This window comes from Xiphias gladius, chromosome 14 (genome assembly GCF_016859285.1).
Source record: "Xiphias gladius isolate SHS-SW01 ecotype Sanya breed wild chromosome 14, ASM1685928v1, whole genome shotgun sequence".
NCBI classification, from domain to species: Eukaryota; Metazoa; Chordata; class Actinopteri; order Istiophoriformes; family Xiphiidae; genus Xiphias; species Xiphias gladius.
The window spans coordinates 14,949,658-14,965,206 of NC_053413.1; the positions used below are offsets into that span (position 1 = coordinate 14,949,658).

At 43.2% G+C, this 15,549-nt stretch overlaps 2 protein-coding genes across 6 annotated transcripts in view; one reads left to right on the forward strand and one right to left on the reverse strand.

Annotated features, from left to right (window-relative positions):
• Positions 1 to 89: 89 nt before the first annotated feature.
• Positions 90 to 6,690, forward strand: fam131a (family with sequence similarity 131 member A). 4 transcript variants are annotated; one of them, XM_040142795.1, is made up of 6 exons: positions 1,557 to 1,978; positions 2,382 to 2,724; positions 3,042 to 3,153; positions 3,246 to 3,428; positions 5,345 to 5,479; positions 5,634 to 6,689. In XM_040142795.1, exons 2-6 carry the CDS (start codon positions 2,662 to 2,664, stop codon positions 6,176 to 6,178), a joined length of 1,038 nt encoding a protein of 345 aa, XP_039998729.1. In that variant the 5' UTR covers positions 1,557 to 1,978; positions 2,382 to 2,661; the 3' UTR covers positions 6,179 to 6,689. The 4 variants fall into 4 exon arrangements, with proteins under 4 accessions (XP_039998730.1, XP_039998731.1, XP_039998728.1 ...); XM_040142796.1 differs by lacking the exons at positions 1,557 to 1,978; positions 2,382 to 2,724 and adding an exon at positions 90 to 304; XM_040142797.1 differs by lacking the exons at positions 1,557 to 1,978; positions 2,382 to 2,724 and adding an exon at positions 771 to 965.
• clcn2a (chloride channel, voltage-sensitive 2a) overlaps positions 6,681 to 15,549 on the reverse strand; it is a 43,805-nt gene continuing 34,936 nt past the window's right edge. For both annotated transcript variants that reach the window (XM_040142792.1, XM_040142791.1), the window contains 5 exons: positions 13,628 to 13,696; positions 12,916 to 12,954; positions 12,719 to 12,823; positions 11,486 to 11,572; positions 6,681 to 11,305 (listed from right to left, as the gene is read on the reverse strand). In XM_040142792.1, the coding sequence (XP_039998726.1) occupies positions 10,790 to 11,305; positions 11,486 to 11,572; positions 12,719 to 12,823; positions 12,916 to 12,954; positions 13,628 to 13,696 (816 nt within the window). In that variant the 3' untranslated portion in view covers positions 6,681 to 10,789. The remainder of the gene's footprint in view (positions 11,306 to 11,485; positions 11,573 to 12,718; positions 12,824 to 12,915; positions 12,955 to 13,627; positions 13,697 to 15,549) is intronic.

The following is a 15,549-nucleotide window of genomic DNA, read 5'->3' on the forward strand; positions in this document are numbered from 1 at the left end:
TTGATGTTGGCTGCAGGGCGGGGGGTGAGGGGGGGGCGGGGGGTGACACCGCCTCGCGTTGATGACGCTTGCCATCGGGAGACATTTGGACAGCCTATGTAACCCACATACCGAGCAACAAATGGTGCGTGTGTGCTGGGGATGTAACGCGCTGGGGTGAGGAAGATGTCTCCGCCGACTGTGTGGCATTAACGCTGCACCGCGGGGGCCCTGCGGCACGAGGACCGACGGCGCGGTATCATCTGTTGATCGGATCGGAGACAATTAAGCGCATTGTCATGAGCCGGCGCGGTCCGACCCGCAGGTGAGTACCGCGAGCCGCCGTGCGGGAAAAAACATGTACAGCCAGGCGAGCATCGGTAGCGCTGCCAAGGTGGGTAGGAGGCGCAGGGGTTCCCGAGCCGTTTGTCCGATGCAGGTAGGGAGCCATTGGTATGCAATCGGAGACTTCAGAGGCTGCCGGGAGACCCGCCGCTGCCTCCGCGCCTGCCGCGCGTTATTTTTCCCCGTAATTGCAGGGCTACAGGCCTGCACCCATCAATGGCGGGGTGATGTGTTATTCAACCGCTTCTGTTGCATGAATGCACCATTTCCAGAAAAAAAAAAAAAAACTGCTGCAGCTCCCTCCATTCATGCCGGATACAGGCTCAGGGCTGAAGATGTCTGGATGCAGACTCTCTGACTCAACTCGCTCCCACTTGTTGGTCCCATAAGTCACATCACTGGCTCCGAGGGATGTCAGCGGAGGCATCACTCCGGTTAGACATGTTTAGTAACATCACGTTCACGCCGGTCTGGCTCTGCGGGGAGCAGACAAGATAATCCAAACACTGCAAGGGGAAAGGACTTCAAGGAACTTGGTAGTAACTGCAGACGCCGCTGCGCATGCGGTTGTTACCAGGATGAATGCCAATTAGCAGCAGTTGTCGGCTGCTAAAGAGGTCTGGCCAAGAGCACGGCGAGGTGTGAGTTTTTAAAAGCAACATCACGCAGTTAAATTAAATTAAAAAAAAGTAAAAATATCCATCAAGGCGAACAGTCTCAAAAATCCTGACAAATTGAATGTCTAACAGACTGGGGCTGCAACTTCCATTTAGTTTTTTAGTCTCTAAAGAGTAGAAAATAGGAGAATCAGTCTCCCAGAGCCCAAGGTGATATCTTTAAATTACTTATTTTCTCCAATCAACGGTCCGTAACACCAAAATATTCAATTTACAGTTCTTTAAAACAAAGAAAAGCAGCAAATCTTAGATTTGAGAAGCCGGGACCAGTAACTGTTTGGCCTTCTTGCTCGTTAAATGACTTAAACAATTATTTGCAACTATCAGCAAAACTGTTTGACATCTATGTCATTCAAATAATTGACTAACTGTTTCAGGTCTAAAATAGAAAAGTGCATCAACTGACCAGCAACAGTCACAAGTGTGCACCAAAAGGAAACTAAAGGGATGTGACTTATATACTGTTTACTGTATCCGGGTTCCCACCCTGGGGACGGACCTTTCCAATGGGTCTAGAGATGAATCTGAGTGGCGGCGAAGTAACTAATGGGATAGGAAAGAAGAAGTAAACATTGTTCCTCAATATAAATTTCTATTTTGTCTCAAATTGGATAGCGTGTCTAGTGGCTACACATCATTCAAATGAAACTCATGAGCTCATAGACGCATGCAAGCGGCGACGAGGGGTCGCAAGTGGATACTGCTGAGGACACCAACCAAAGAGGCGATGGGGCTTGACAATTGCTGCCGCCTGGATACGTCTACATGTGTAGCAGTGTTTGCAGTTGCGAGGAGCAAAGGCCATTCTCCGTGGAGCCTCTCGTTTTGACTGCCTGCTCGCAACGAGATTCTTCAAAAGGCGAAACCCGTGCGTCTGAGATTCAGGAGGGAGCCGTGCAGAGCTCCACATGCTCCACATGCGTTGTGTTTATCGTCTTTTGGGCATGAGGGACATCTGCAGAGGTGACATCTCACAGGTGTGTTTCGCAGCTTAAGCTCTCCTCTGAGGAGCGCTGAACGTCACAAGGGCGGTGGTAGCTCTTCACTCCCTGCCTGCCCGTTTGCCTCTGACACACATTTACTGTCATCTTTGGCTCTATCATAAGCCTTTAACCACAGTCAGGAGACTCTTCTTTCTTAGCTGCTTTGGGAGCAAATCTGCTTAAGGATATCTGTCAAGTCATGCACGTGCTCACGGTTGTGTTGAGGCAACAGTTTTCCTGCTTGGTGAAAGACTCACCTGCCCTAAAAAAACACAATGTATTTCAAGCCTATCCCATGTACTGCTGGCACAGGTTCGGCCGACCCACGAGACATGCGGCCATACGTGTATTTGTTTCGGACATGGAGAGAGTTATGCAGTGCTATCACTTTTAATAGGGATCAGCAGCTTCGGGGTGAGCAGGCCCGGCTGGAGCTGCTTACCGGAGCTGGTCACACGCCATGTGTTAGCCCGGTTGCATGGAGAATGTCACCACTGCCCTCAACTCCCTCAACCCCCAACCATTTTAACTGGTTTCACCGGCTTACCGTGGCTTTAGCATCTGTGCAGTATATTTAGGGCATAGCTGTTTGCTTGTCTGCCCGGTGGTTTAAACCGTCAAACCCAAGCTGTGACTCTTAGTTGTGTTGGTCTGCTGCGCTGTGACACCATCTCTGCATGGCCATGATGAGGCTGAGGTCGAGGAGTAGGGAGAGAAGGGAGAGACAAATGGAGCAAGAGGTAGGAAAAAGACCTTTTAACAGTAAATATCTCCGTTTGGGATAAAGCGTTGATTTTGGCATGGAGGCTAGATCAGTAGTGTTTGTCATGTGATTTGTATTTGAGTTTGAGCCTTTCATTTAGATGCTATTACAATGTAAATATCAGACACAGTAAATATTGCCAAAGTAAACATTTTCTGCTTTTGGGAATATTGAAATAACTGGGTAGTGCTGCACCAGGCACACACAAATGTTGACAAAACAGAGCGTATTTTTTCTATTTTCATGCACTGGTGGCACTAAGGAGTTTAGCTTAAATCTAATCTTTTTTTGCAGGTGAAATTTGAGGAGAGTGAAATGATTCCAAAGTCAGGCAAATCTCCAGCAGACTCACGGAAAACTGTCAGCATCCATGAGTTTGCAGCACTTGCCAGATCCTCCCTAAATGGTAACAGCCTTTTTAACTTTGAATAAATGCCTTTAATTCTTTCGAGCTACAACTGCAGACTCCGACCTCCACCTCTCTATCTCTGTGTCCAGGGATCTCGCAGGCAGTGAGGGACCATGTGACAAAGCCCACGTCCCTGGCTCAGGGACGTGTCGCCCACCTCATAGAGTGGAAAGGTTGGCCCAAACCTGCGGGCCCTCCACCGGCCGCCCACTCCCACTTCAGCTCCTACTGCCATCTGACTGAAGGAGAGAAGGAGGCCCGGTTTGCCGCAGGTATTTATTTCGGTGACCTTTACTTGTCCCTCAGACAAAGATATGCTCCCTGTCCAGTTTTTACGGTTCTAAAATACTCTGTGGCAAGACACCAGTGCAGTGTAACCAGCTGGTGTCTGTATGTCACTTGTCTGATTGTCGGGGCATATGGATCCTCTTATTTAGCTTAGTTTAACTCCAGCATCCTCTCCTGGCGGACCCCACCTTCTGTCATGCACCTAATCCCCTAAAAGTCCTGTATGTCGGCGGTCCGCCCCGCCCCGCCCTCTGCGCTGTCTCTTAGGTGACGACTTGTCTTGGCAGCAGATGGTGGCCTCTTAGACACTCTCCCCAAACACTTCACTGCCCACCAATGGTCCGGCAGCTCCTATTGTTTCGCTGTGGCTCATCCACTCTGCCGCCAGTGACATTGGTGGGGTTTGATCGAGAGGGTTGGGGGGTTGGAAAGTAGGGTACGCAGTGAGTGTACACCATTTACAGTATAAAGTCTGTATTTTTTCCTCAAAACCTGATCAACACACAAATAAAGCCATTTTTTCTTGCTTTCTAGGTTTCAAAAAAGCTTGAGACTTGAGTTGAAACAATCAGTCAACTGACAAAATATTAACGTAAACTATTTTGATCATCGATTAACCGCTTTTCAAGAAAAACTGAAAAAAAATTAGCTGGTACTAGCATCTTAAATGTGTGTATTTTCTGCTTTTCTCTATTTTATGGAATTGCAAACTGAGTATTTTTGTGTTTTAGCTTACTCTAGACGAAACAAGCAATTTGAGGACGTAATCTTAGGTTGTGGGAAATTGTGATGAACATTTTTCTTAATTTTCTAATGTTTTATAGATTAAACTATTCAAGAAAATAATTGCCAGATTATAAAACCTTACTTTTCACTTGATCTGGCGTAAGAGTTTGTTTCTTAAAATGATTGAAAATGATATAGGAGGAAAACGTATGATACATACATTTTTTTTGTAAAAAATGGCAATATGGAAACAAATGAACCCCCCAAAAAGGAGACTATAAGTCTGGTTGACAGAATTACTCCAGCCTTGTTTAATATAGATATTGATATGTTGGCAAAGCCACCGGAACAAACGGATTTCCCCGGTCTCTCTCTGTTAGATAAATTCACTGTGATTTTCATCCCTTTCAGTGAGTCACAAGACAAGTCTGAGGCATCAAGGGAGGATTAGCAGGAAGCAAAATCAGAAAAAAATACATTTTTGCTACATGATGAATGTCAAATTTTTTTTTAATGTTAATTTCTTCCGATTTTCCTGTAATCTTTGCTTTTTAAAATTCTTGGAAAATTTTACACCTGAAAGTTCAAATAAGACAAGGGTGATCACATACAACCAATCAGCCATTCTTTCATTTCACCTCACCCAAAGAAATTAAGTCATATGCCGCAAATATTGTTGTTTGGATATATTTCAGATAGGTGTCTGGACACAATCAAACAGTATGTATCCCTCAATTTTCTCTACCAAATTATATTGAAAAGCATGTAAAGGAGGCCTAGGTACACTGCTTACTAATTGCCCGGTAAAACCTTGGAACTTTTAATATCAACCTAAAATTTTGTTGACTTACTGAAAAGAAGTGTGGGAACCAGGAAATGTAAAATTTAAAGAGTTTCATTATCCGTGTTGTTCACTGTAGAACAAAAATATGTGTGATTTTCTTTTTTTCCCAGAAGTAAAAATTATGTATTCAATGTCCTAAATTTTCATGTAGATAAGAAAATTAAGTAATTTATGTTTATACATTTAATGGTACTGGTGTCTTCCTCAGTTGACCATGTTTCTGTGATGTTTACATGAGAAGTTACTAAGCGTTAAATGGAGGTGAGTAAAATCAGGCAGAATCATTTGGGAAACCACTGCATTCATTTATTGGAGTTGTGTTCCTGTTAGGAGTAGCTGAGCAGTTTGCCATTGCTGAGGCTAAGCTGCGTGCCTGGGCATCTATGGACGACGACGAGGAAGACTCCAACGACGAAGACTCGCACAGCAGCGGACAGACTCACACCTTCTCCAGCCAGAGTTCAGGTATCCACAGACTCCCCCATTTTGTTCATTCCATCTCATTTCACACATCGTCTTCATTTTGTGCGTCATCACTGACAAAACGCCTCATCTTCCCACCCCCTACCCCAATAATCCATCCACCCCCAGGTGTTCTGACTCTTTACTCCTCCCTCAGACGCCGCCAGGTCCACTCCTATCACCGGAGCGCCATGCCAGCCTGAGGGTGACGGCGGTGAGGCGCCGAGCTCCGACAGTCCCCTAGACTCCAGCAGCAGCAGCGGCAGCCTGCTCTGTGGTAGGCCTGCATCTGACCATGACCCACATTCATCCCAGACCAATTCACCTACTTTACCGAGCGACTGCATGAGTCCCTTCCTGGAGGAGGAGAGGCTGGGTGATCATGGGGAGCAGCTGGCCCCTTTGCAGGAGCAGCGCAGTGAGGTCTGCGTTCACCACAAGCCTGAGTGGAGGCCTCCGGGCCGGAGCAGCAGGTTCGACTCCTGCTACTCCACCTCTCACTCCGAGTCTCCCGGAGAGGAGGAGGAGGAGGAGGAGGACGAGGAGGAGGAAGGCAGCGTGTTTCATGAGGTTCGGGTGTGGCACTGCAGCCCGAGGAGTTTCTTCTCCGACCGGGCTTCTTCCGGAGTGGCCTCCTTCGATGAGGAGGAGGAGAGGGAAGAAGTAGAGGAGAAGAAGGAGGAAAAAGAGTATTTGATGTGATGTGTTGTCCACCTTTATGTCTCTTCGAGTCAGTGTTGATTCTGGATATGACATAATCTATTCTGCTTTCACCGTAAACCTCTCTCCACCTCCTCCTCCTCTCCTTTCCTTCCTCTGATCATCTCTTCCCCACTCGCTGCCTTCTGTCTCATCCTCCAGAGCTTTCATGTACTGATCTCGCTCCACCATTTATCGCTGCTGTAAACAGTATGTACATTGGAGAGTTACACCAGAATGTAAAGCTGTTGTTCAAACTGAGTTTTGTACATTTTTTGTGAAGAGTCATGTGCTGCTATTGCATTGGTTTTCTATGGATATTTTGTAGTGTTGTTTTATTCTGGGTCATGCTGCGTCACGTGGGTCGGGCTATGTTTGATACTGAATGTCTGAATGTTCTGCATATATAAATATGATTTTTTTTGAAAGAACATTCTTTGTCTTTTTTTCCCCCCACAAACACAAAGTAAACACATGAGGAAGAAACACAATTTTTCAACTCGTCTTTTAAAGGTGTTTTCCTTTGAATTTAATTGTTCACTCATGTACAAAAACAATTTCATGTTCTCTGAAAAATAACAATGGCTGTTGGATTTCAAATGCATAATTCTCCTATGTACAGAGCATGTACTTAGATCTCGTCCGTGTATTTTCATATGTACAAAGCATATACAGGCCAGTGCCATATAAAGGGAGATACTACAGACTTATTGCTTAACTAGATACGCTGCAAATTAGCTTATACACTCTCTACATTTAACTCCTTATACATTATCTTATATGGCGAGCACTACTTCACATTCTATATGCAAACAAAAAGACGTTAATAATTTGTTGCACAAATGTTTACATAGACAAAAAAAGAGACTGACTTGGTGTGCTGCAGAGATATCACATAAGGTTGAAAAATGGCTCAAAATTGTTGCGTGAAGCTAAAATACTTACACCAACTTGAAGGTCGTAACAAGGACTCTCTCACACACACACACACACACACACACACATTGCTCTACAACAGCTTTTGGACGTGTGGTTTCATACAGTAGTTATGCTTCTCAACACTGCTTTAGAGGCCAGGCTGGATTTAATGTACACTGTCATTAGATATGTATAACATATCACCGTGTAAATATCTACAGGCCGCATACAGTATATGTGTGTGTAAGAGTGTGTGTGTGGGTATGTGCGCTCTGTACAACAGCCAGTATCTTGCTGTCACTCGGAGCTCAAGGGTTGTTTCTTTATCATGCTAGAAATACGTTAAACACAGTAAATTCACATAGAGTATGTAGATGAAGAGACTGACAGTCTACATTGCCCTTATTGGATCAGCCTCAATGAAGCCAAACAAGGCTACATGTGCAGTAAATTATGTTCATGGTAATTACACTGTGCTTCACTGTATTTGGAGCCCTGTACTAAGCTTGGTGGACCTTTGGAAGCTGCCTTGGTCATCGTGTGAATAGATCCCAGCTGATGGTGGATTTTTAGGGCTGATATGGATACCAATATTTGACAGTAAAATGTAAAAAGCATGCTGCTAATGATGCAGAGCCTGCAGAGTTAGTGGCAAACTAATGATGATACTGTTGCCATTCAGTTACCTTTTACTGCATTATTACTGTATAACCACATATAAACAACACAAATATATCTTAATAATATTAGCCAACAATTCTGTGTCAACAACCCTCTGATGCATTAGTCCAGTGCTAGTAAATAGGTAGTTGTATAAATTCATATCATCATGTGCTCATTAGAATAATTTTCCATGTCTTTGTTCTTCTGTGCTTTCTTCTCCATTATTTGCTCCTTTTATTTGTCACCCCCCCCCCGTTATTTGCATGCAACTTATTTCTCTCCTCGTAATATCTGAAGTCACGTTTACAGGATGTTTGTTTGGCATTAAGCCTCAAAAGATGATTAAGAGGCTTGACCGGATTTGAGCATGGCGAGGAAGGTGTCAAAAAGTCTCTCACACAGATATACGCACACACACACACACACACATCCACATGCAAACACATTTAAAAGATAAAGCTTGGAATATTCCATATTTCTTATGGTCATCAAATGCCCTGAATAGACCACACTTGTGTTTTTCTGTGTAAACAAAGCCTGATATAGTTTATTCCTCTGCACCATAGACCTCCATTGTTGTCCAAAAACAATTAAAAACACAACCAAATACATTGTTGCACTGGTTGATATTATCCCCAATTACAATAAACATGGGCACTGTAGCACCGCATTTCAAAAGTCAATTGCAATTTCATATTTTTAGCAAACATTACTTATTTCAGTAACGTTTGCTAAAAACCACAGCGCCCACCAATTTAAGATATTATTTTGTAGTTTTTTTTTTTAATGGGGAGCCACATTGCTGCACTGGGTGACATGTTCATGATGAATTTGGGAAATATCCCGAATACAGTCCTGGAACGTCCTGGTTCTGTAAATAGTTACTTGAGGAGAAGATGAGTATTTTTCCATGGCTGAAAATAGTCCTGAACAAATGCACTGCTCTTGTTTGAGTGAAATTTGCTAAAACCTACAGTGCCCAGCTGTTTTAGAAAATTACTTTTTACTTATTTATATATTTATTTTAGAAAAAAATGAAACTGTATTGACAACATAATCTCACCTTAAGGTCCTTTTAGTTGCTGTCCCCAAGCTTTCAATTATTCCACATGAGCAGAGTTTGCTTAATTGCCATGAAACTGAGTTTCCAAGGGCATTCTTGACCTTGGAAACTGCAGTTTCAACTCAAACTTAATGCAAACGTGGGTAAGGAGTCCTTAAAGTGCTGAGAATAAATGAAGATTTGAAAATCTACAATTAAATTACAACAGAGAAAACTATCTGCTGATGAAGATCATGTGATATGCTCGAAAGCTCCAAAACAGCAATTACGTGGTATGTGTGGTGTGACTGTTTTGCTAACTGCTGGTTCCAAGGTCAAGAATAAACCGTCAAACTCAGTTAAGCCAAATATTTACCAGCTGTGACAGCGTGGCTGGTATTGTTTTCACCTTGTGAGTCTGTGTGTGGGCCTGTTTTACTATATTTGTGGGGTCCGACAATTTTGTTGTTTAAAATGCTGTTTGAGGGTTAAGACTTGGTTTTAGGGTTCAGATTAGAATTAAGTTAGGGGTAGGGTAAGGGTTGGGGTTAGGCATTGAGTTTTAATGGTCACGGTTAGGGTAAGGAGCAAGGGAAGGCATTATGACAATGACGTTGACACAAATATAGTAAAACAAAGATGTGGGTCTGTGAGTTTGTGTGTGTGTGTGTGTGTGTCATCATGGCAAAATGTGGTCCTGGAGACACCTACCGTAGCAGGAAGTACCACAGATGTGGTTTTGAGTACTTTGGGAGGTGTCTCTCTGTCTCTCTGTCTGTGGACAGAAATCGTCACCGTGATAGCGTCACAAACGTGCAAGATGCAGTTCCAAAACTTACAGGTGTGTACTTAAGATGGGCGAGGTCCGACCAATGAATGCTGAGCAAATGGACTGAACTTTTCTAGTCTTATTGACCACTCAAAGCGCTTTACACTACATACCATTCGCCCATTGACACACACACACACACACACACACACACACACATTCATACATATCATTCATACACACTCACGCGTGCACAGCCATCAGGGGCAATTTGGAGTTCAGTATTTTGCTCAAGGACAGCTCAACATGCGGAGGAGCCAGGAATCAAACCACCGACCTAGTTAGTGGACACTCCGCTCTACCTCCTGAGCTGCCCAACTCATGTAATAACAGTAATGACTTCTGAGTATTCATGTGTCTGAACATCAACATGTTGACAGGCGTCGCGGCTGGGTTGATCCCATCGCAAGATGGTCTCTGGTTGTTACTTGTTTTTTAAAAGGGTATTCCAACAATTTAACATTACACTCCTTCAACACTGGTAAACTCATGATGGACAGTTTAAGAGCAAAATGTTCAAAATTGGTGCAGCAGAACCAGAGTTGCTGTCTTTTTCATTCCACACATTCGTCTTCCTTGTCAAAACCTGGCACCTACATTACCCGCGACACACCTCGACCATCGACAATCTGGTCGAAGTTTCGGGTGTGTTATGCTAGTAGCGGCTAATGTAGCCTTGCGCTGCTAGCCTCAAGCAGAGATGAGGAGCGGGCTAGAACAGGTCTGGTGAACTCACTATTTTCTGACTCCACACCCTCCGATTGTTTTCATTTTCAAACTTTTAGTCTTCAGACCAAGCCGAGTTCAAAGGTTCACGTCTTCAATAGGAACGAATGAGCTTGGGGCTGAGAGCCACAGGCATGGCAGGGATGTCAGAAAGTGTTAGTAGACAGACAAACCCATCGTTGCTTTTTGTCTTTTCACAGGATTTGTTGACAGTAATAAAAAATGTAGAATAAAACTGGATTTATCCTTTAAAACAGGCATCAACACAGTTTGAAACACAATACTAAATGTCACATCTACTCATGCTCACTCTCACTCGCTCACTCAGACCACAACAACGTTAGAAACTCAGGTATTTAGGCTGGTCTTGGAGGTGAGTGTGACCCCTACAAACGTAAGAAACGCCATCCTTCATGAGGCGACAGTATGGATCTGATCATTCTGATTGATCCTCAATGTTGGCGGGGCTACCCTCTCCCGCAGGTTCTGATTGGTCCTTGTTTAGAGATGGACGGCCCTGTTCTTGCTCTGTTTCATCCGACTCAGGAGTTTGGGTGGGGGGGTCATAGTCACAGGCCAGCTCTGATTCCTCAGTGTGGGAGGGACTGCAGTCAAAAGTAAACTCTGATTGGTCCTCGGTGAACGAGGGGCTTTCCTGGAGCACCAACTCCGACGACTGATTTGTGATGTCACTGGGGCTGGTTTCAAACTGCAAATTGGTTTGGTCCGAGAAGTTGATAGGGATCTCTTTGTATGGGAGATCAGGCTGGTCCTCCACGTCAGGAAGGTTGGGTTCCCGTGGCAACGAGAGCCCCCTGTGACGGATGCACAGCTTGTGTAGTTCAGTTACCTCGGATACGTTTGTGCTGTTCCCACTGTCACGGAAACTGGCCAGAGGAGGGCGCACTTTCACTCCAGTCACTGTCACTGAGCCCTCGATGGCCTTACGCAACTGGAGAGCCAATAGCCAGCAGGAAAAAAGAAAGAACGCACAGCCAGTGGAAGCATAAGAAGAGGTAAAAAAAAAAAAAAAAAAGGGAATAGGGAGAGAGAGGGTGAGGTTTAATGATCATATACAAAAAAACATTCTTCATCAGATCTCAACACCTGAAGGAAACACACATATGCACACCTCTTTGAGCGAGACCACTCCAACCAGACGTCCCATGCTGGTCACATAGGCGTGATCCAGACCCAGCAGAGAGAAGATAGTGTGAGTCTGTGGAGGAGGAGAGATGGGTCTTGGCCTGGATACAGACTCAGAGAGGGGGTTCATTTGCATTTTGGAATGGGCTAATACTGGGATCAGACTGCATAATATTTTTGCCCCTCAAGATGGTCGTTGTGCCAGACTAAGCAATCCTAGAGTCAAAAAACTCTTGCTCTTGTGAGACATGGCAGACTACACTTTGGATATCAATCAATCATAGATTGCTGTATTTTATGATCTTCGTGACGTTCAGAGGTGATCGCAAAGGAGTTGCCATGGACCTGTCAACACAAAAACCCAAGGTTTTAGTGTGTAAATCAAAGTTTTATGAATGAAAGTGAAACTGAAACAATTCACAGTCATTCAGCGGTGACGGTGGGCTTTGTCTTTTTCCTTCCCAGCTGGCAGAAAGAGGGTGAGTGTGTGGGTGTGCAGAGGTTGATGCTGTATCCACAGGTATGATTGATTTGGTGCAACGCTCCCTACCCAAGGGGGACAGTCAAATGGTTGCAGGTTCACTGGAATGCAGTAAATCGTCATTCCTCCCTTGCTTTGCTGTGTTTACAGTTGTATAAATAAGACAGCTCTGTATTCCTATGGGTCAAGGTAAAGGTAAACAGGAAAAGGAAAAAAAGCATGTCTGAAGCTATTTTTGTTCCCAACACCTCACATCTGTCCAGTCAGGGTATTACTAGGCTGATATAGTTTAGTCTGATCCCAGCATTAGTAAAGGCACGGAAACCACAGTGAAGAATTGACCAGAAACATGTCATGCGATGGACACATTCATTTGATGCACTGTTCACGGACTTCATGAGACCTGCAGTGTTAGTGTCTGTTCTGTACATTAGGTTGTAACACCAGAGAGGTGCCATTTAAACTAGGCTTACTCTAATGGTTACACTCATAATGAAACTACATTTTGAAAGCATCGATTTTGGGTAATTTGACATATTTCCACTATTTCCACAAGACTTAGTGAGTTAAGTGCTAAAATATATTAACAGAAATTAAAAAAACCAACAATGCTTAGCACATTTTTCTGGGAATTTATTGTTAAATATTCCTATTTTATGATGAGGAAAATGACCAACTACGCTGAAAAGATCGATTTCATTTTACAGCGTGTTCAGGGCTTTTTTGTTGATATTTTACCTTATGTAGAGATGTCTGCTCCACCAGCTGGAAGGGCGCAGGATCAATCTTGCAGTTCTTGAAATCCACCGGTTCATCGAGCTGCTGCTCCTCCCACTCTGCTATCTGAGATGAGAAGGATGACGAGACACTGAAAACTTCTAAACTGTGAAGTGGAAAACTCAATTTTGTATATTTTTTACTTGTGTAGGTCTCACCTCTGATGGTGTCATGCAATCTTCCACTTCAGTAGAGTCCTAAAGGAAAAAAAAAAAAGAAAGACATACATTGTCCCACCAAGTACACAAAGTGAGACTGTACACCAGAACTACACACCATTATGTACATGCAGTGTACCAACACATTACACCTTAAACTAGGAGCAATCTGAGGGGTGTCTGCCTGTGCTTGTACAGTATGTAAAATACACAACTGTAAACCAATGAAACATTTATATATCTTATGTCTACTGGAGTTTCTAAGGTAAAGGTCGGGGAGAAGGTTGGTTTACTGGTCAAACAGTGCACCCAGTACCCAGAACATCATACTGACAGCACCAATTACTTTAAGAATCAACCACCTTCAAATAAAAACATAGAACATTTTTTTTTTCCACAACACAAAACCACACACAGAACAAGCATTAACAGCAGTTTAGCCTGACAGCTGATGAAACATTTGGTTTATCACTAGCAATTAAACCTTCACCACTTAACGAAATCCCCCACCTCTCTCTCTCACACACACACACACACACACACACACACACACACACACACACACACACACACACTTTCTCTCAACCTCTCTGCAAAGCCACTCTAATGCTTTGGTTGTAGCACCACAAATATTTTGGTCCAGCACTCACTACGTGAGTGTCGCAAGGCAACGGTTACTAGGCAACAGTTTCTAGGCAGCGGACAATCTTACCGCCATGGAGATCCTCACTCGTTTGGGCTTGGGCTTTCTTTTTTCAGGAGGAGCCGGCCCAGCCGGGCTCTTCCAGCCGGGGAGAGAAGGCATCAACACAGCACAACATTAACACAACATCAGTGACACTGAACAGTTTTATCCCCTTAACATGGTGTCGCTGCAACATTGGATCCCAGTCTGACTTCTATAGAGAGAATTATCAGTGATGTGAGCACAATGTTGCTGAAAGCGTATAATTACCACACCGCAGATGAAGGTGAGGACACAAAATCTGTACAAGAAACCCAATGTCAATACAACATTAGATGATAGATACACTGCCAGAGTAAAGGGTTTAAAACACCATATATTTAAGCATTTATGTGCAGTGGTTTTGAGCCCTTATGTTTTCCCTAAAACGTCCCCTTTAGTATTCTCATTTTATTCCACAGTGTCTGACGACCTCTTTCAGCTGCCACTGCACATGAGCAGGGGGATAAATGTGAAGCTAAACTTAAGTTGAAGAGACTCTCTTTCACAACAGATACATTAACATTATTAATTTCTCTATAGCCTTACAATAAGTGCTAGAATCGAGCCCTCGTTATTATCTCCACTCGTGTTTTTCCTGCTATTACAAGTCAAAATGTGGGTGAAAAAGGTCGATGAATTTGATTTGTTTGGGAACAATAAAATAAGGGTGCTGGACATATTTTCAGAGAACAAAATGACTTGTAAAAGGACTAGATGGACAGAGGACAGATTTTTGACAGGGAAGAAAAGAAAAACAGATGATACTCACTGAGCAAACACGTCCAAAATATGGTGAGGCTCATCTTGCTCATGAGTTCACTGTCAATAGGCCTTTTAAAGTGAAGACATTTTGACATATAACAGTAGGAAAAAGACAAGTGTAAATAATCAAATCAATGATGACTGCATTCTGTGTAGGTGCTGCAGTTTCAGAGTCTCGGTGTTGTTCAGCCTGCTACACTGTCACACTGTCATGGCTTACTGGGACACTTGAACAGAGCATCGATTGTATTGTTAATGTGGGTAACACCTGTGCTTTCCTACTATCACAAGTTAAAATGTCTGCTGTGGAAAAAACCTATCCAGCAGTAGAGACTTGGCAGTTTGAGTAAGTTTAACTTGCTTTTCCTTTTACTACAGAAAGTGGTAAAAAAAAAAAAAAAAAAAAGAGAGAAAAGAAAATGCCAGTTACAATTTCTAGGAGCCTGGGGTGATATCTTCAAATAACTTATTTTGTCCTACCACCAGTTAAAAACAATGATATAAAACAAGAGAAAAGTAGAAATTCCTAACATTTGAGAATGTGGTATAAGAGAGGGTTTGGCTTTTTCGTTTCATAAATTGAATGAACTTAACAGTTCAGTGATTATCAAATTAATGCCGATTAATTTTCTGTCAATGGCCGATAAAATCAACTCATCATTTCAGCCCTACTTAAATAGTTTCAGCTTTTAAAGACAAAACTACTGTGCGAAATAATGTGTAAACCGAGTGAAATATTCAAACCCAAGAATCCAGGCTTTTTGTGACTGCACTGTTTTATCAAGTTGAAATCTTCTAGATGTCTTGTGCGTCACTGTATCCACATTTCCCAAAAAACCAGCCTGACATATTTAGTATCTTTTGAAACTTTCATCTCCACTAGAATTGAATAAATAAATAAATAAATCTTGTGGGTTTGAATGTTTGGCAGCATGGAGTGAGTTTACGATGACTGAGCCACCTGCGCATCGGATTCAACCAAAAATGCTGAAATGTAGGATGTTCAAAAACATCTGACTGGCAGTGAATGCATTGTGTATTGATGGGGCAATGACTCACAGAGGATTTAAAACTAAAAAGCTACGTCCACAGCATGACATCTCACAGGAAAACCCTGCTGCCTGTAGGTGTATCCTGCCTGTGAG

What these genes read in the sequence shown, in the direction of transcription:
- fam131a (XM_040142794.1), top strand. Translation starts at nt 1,910, where the DNA reads ATGCTCCACATGCGTTGTGTTTATCGTCTTTTGGGCATGAGGGACATC. An exon ending in GCAGAGGTGACATCTCACAG is followed by an intron (nt 1,979 to 3,041) that starts GTGTGTTTCGCA and finishes CTTTTTTTGCAG; the next exon opens with GTGAAATTTGAGGAGAGTGA. An exon ending in GGAGGCCCGGTTTGCCGCAG is followed by an intron (nt 3,429 to 5,344) that starts GTATTTATTTCG and finishes TGTTCCTGTTAG; the next exon opens with GAGTAGCTGAGCAGTTTGCC.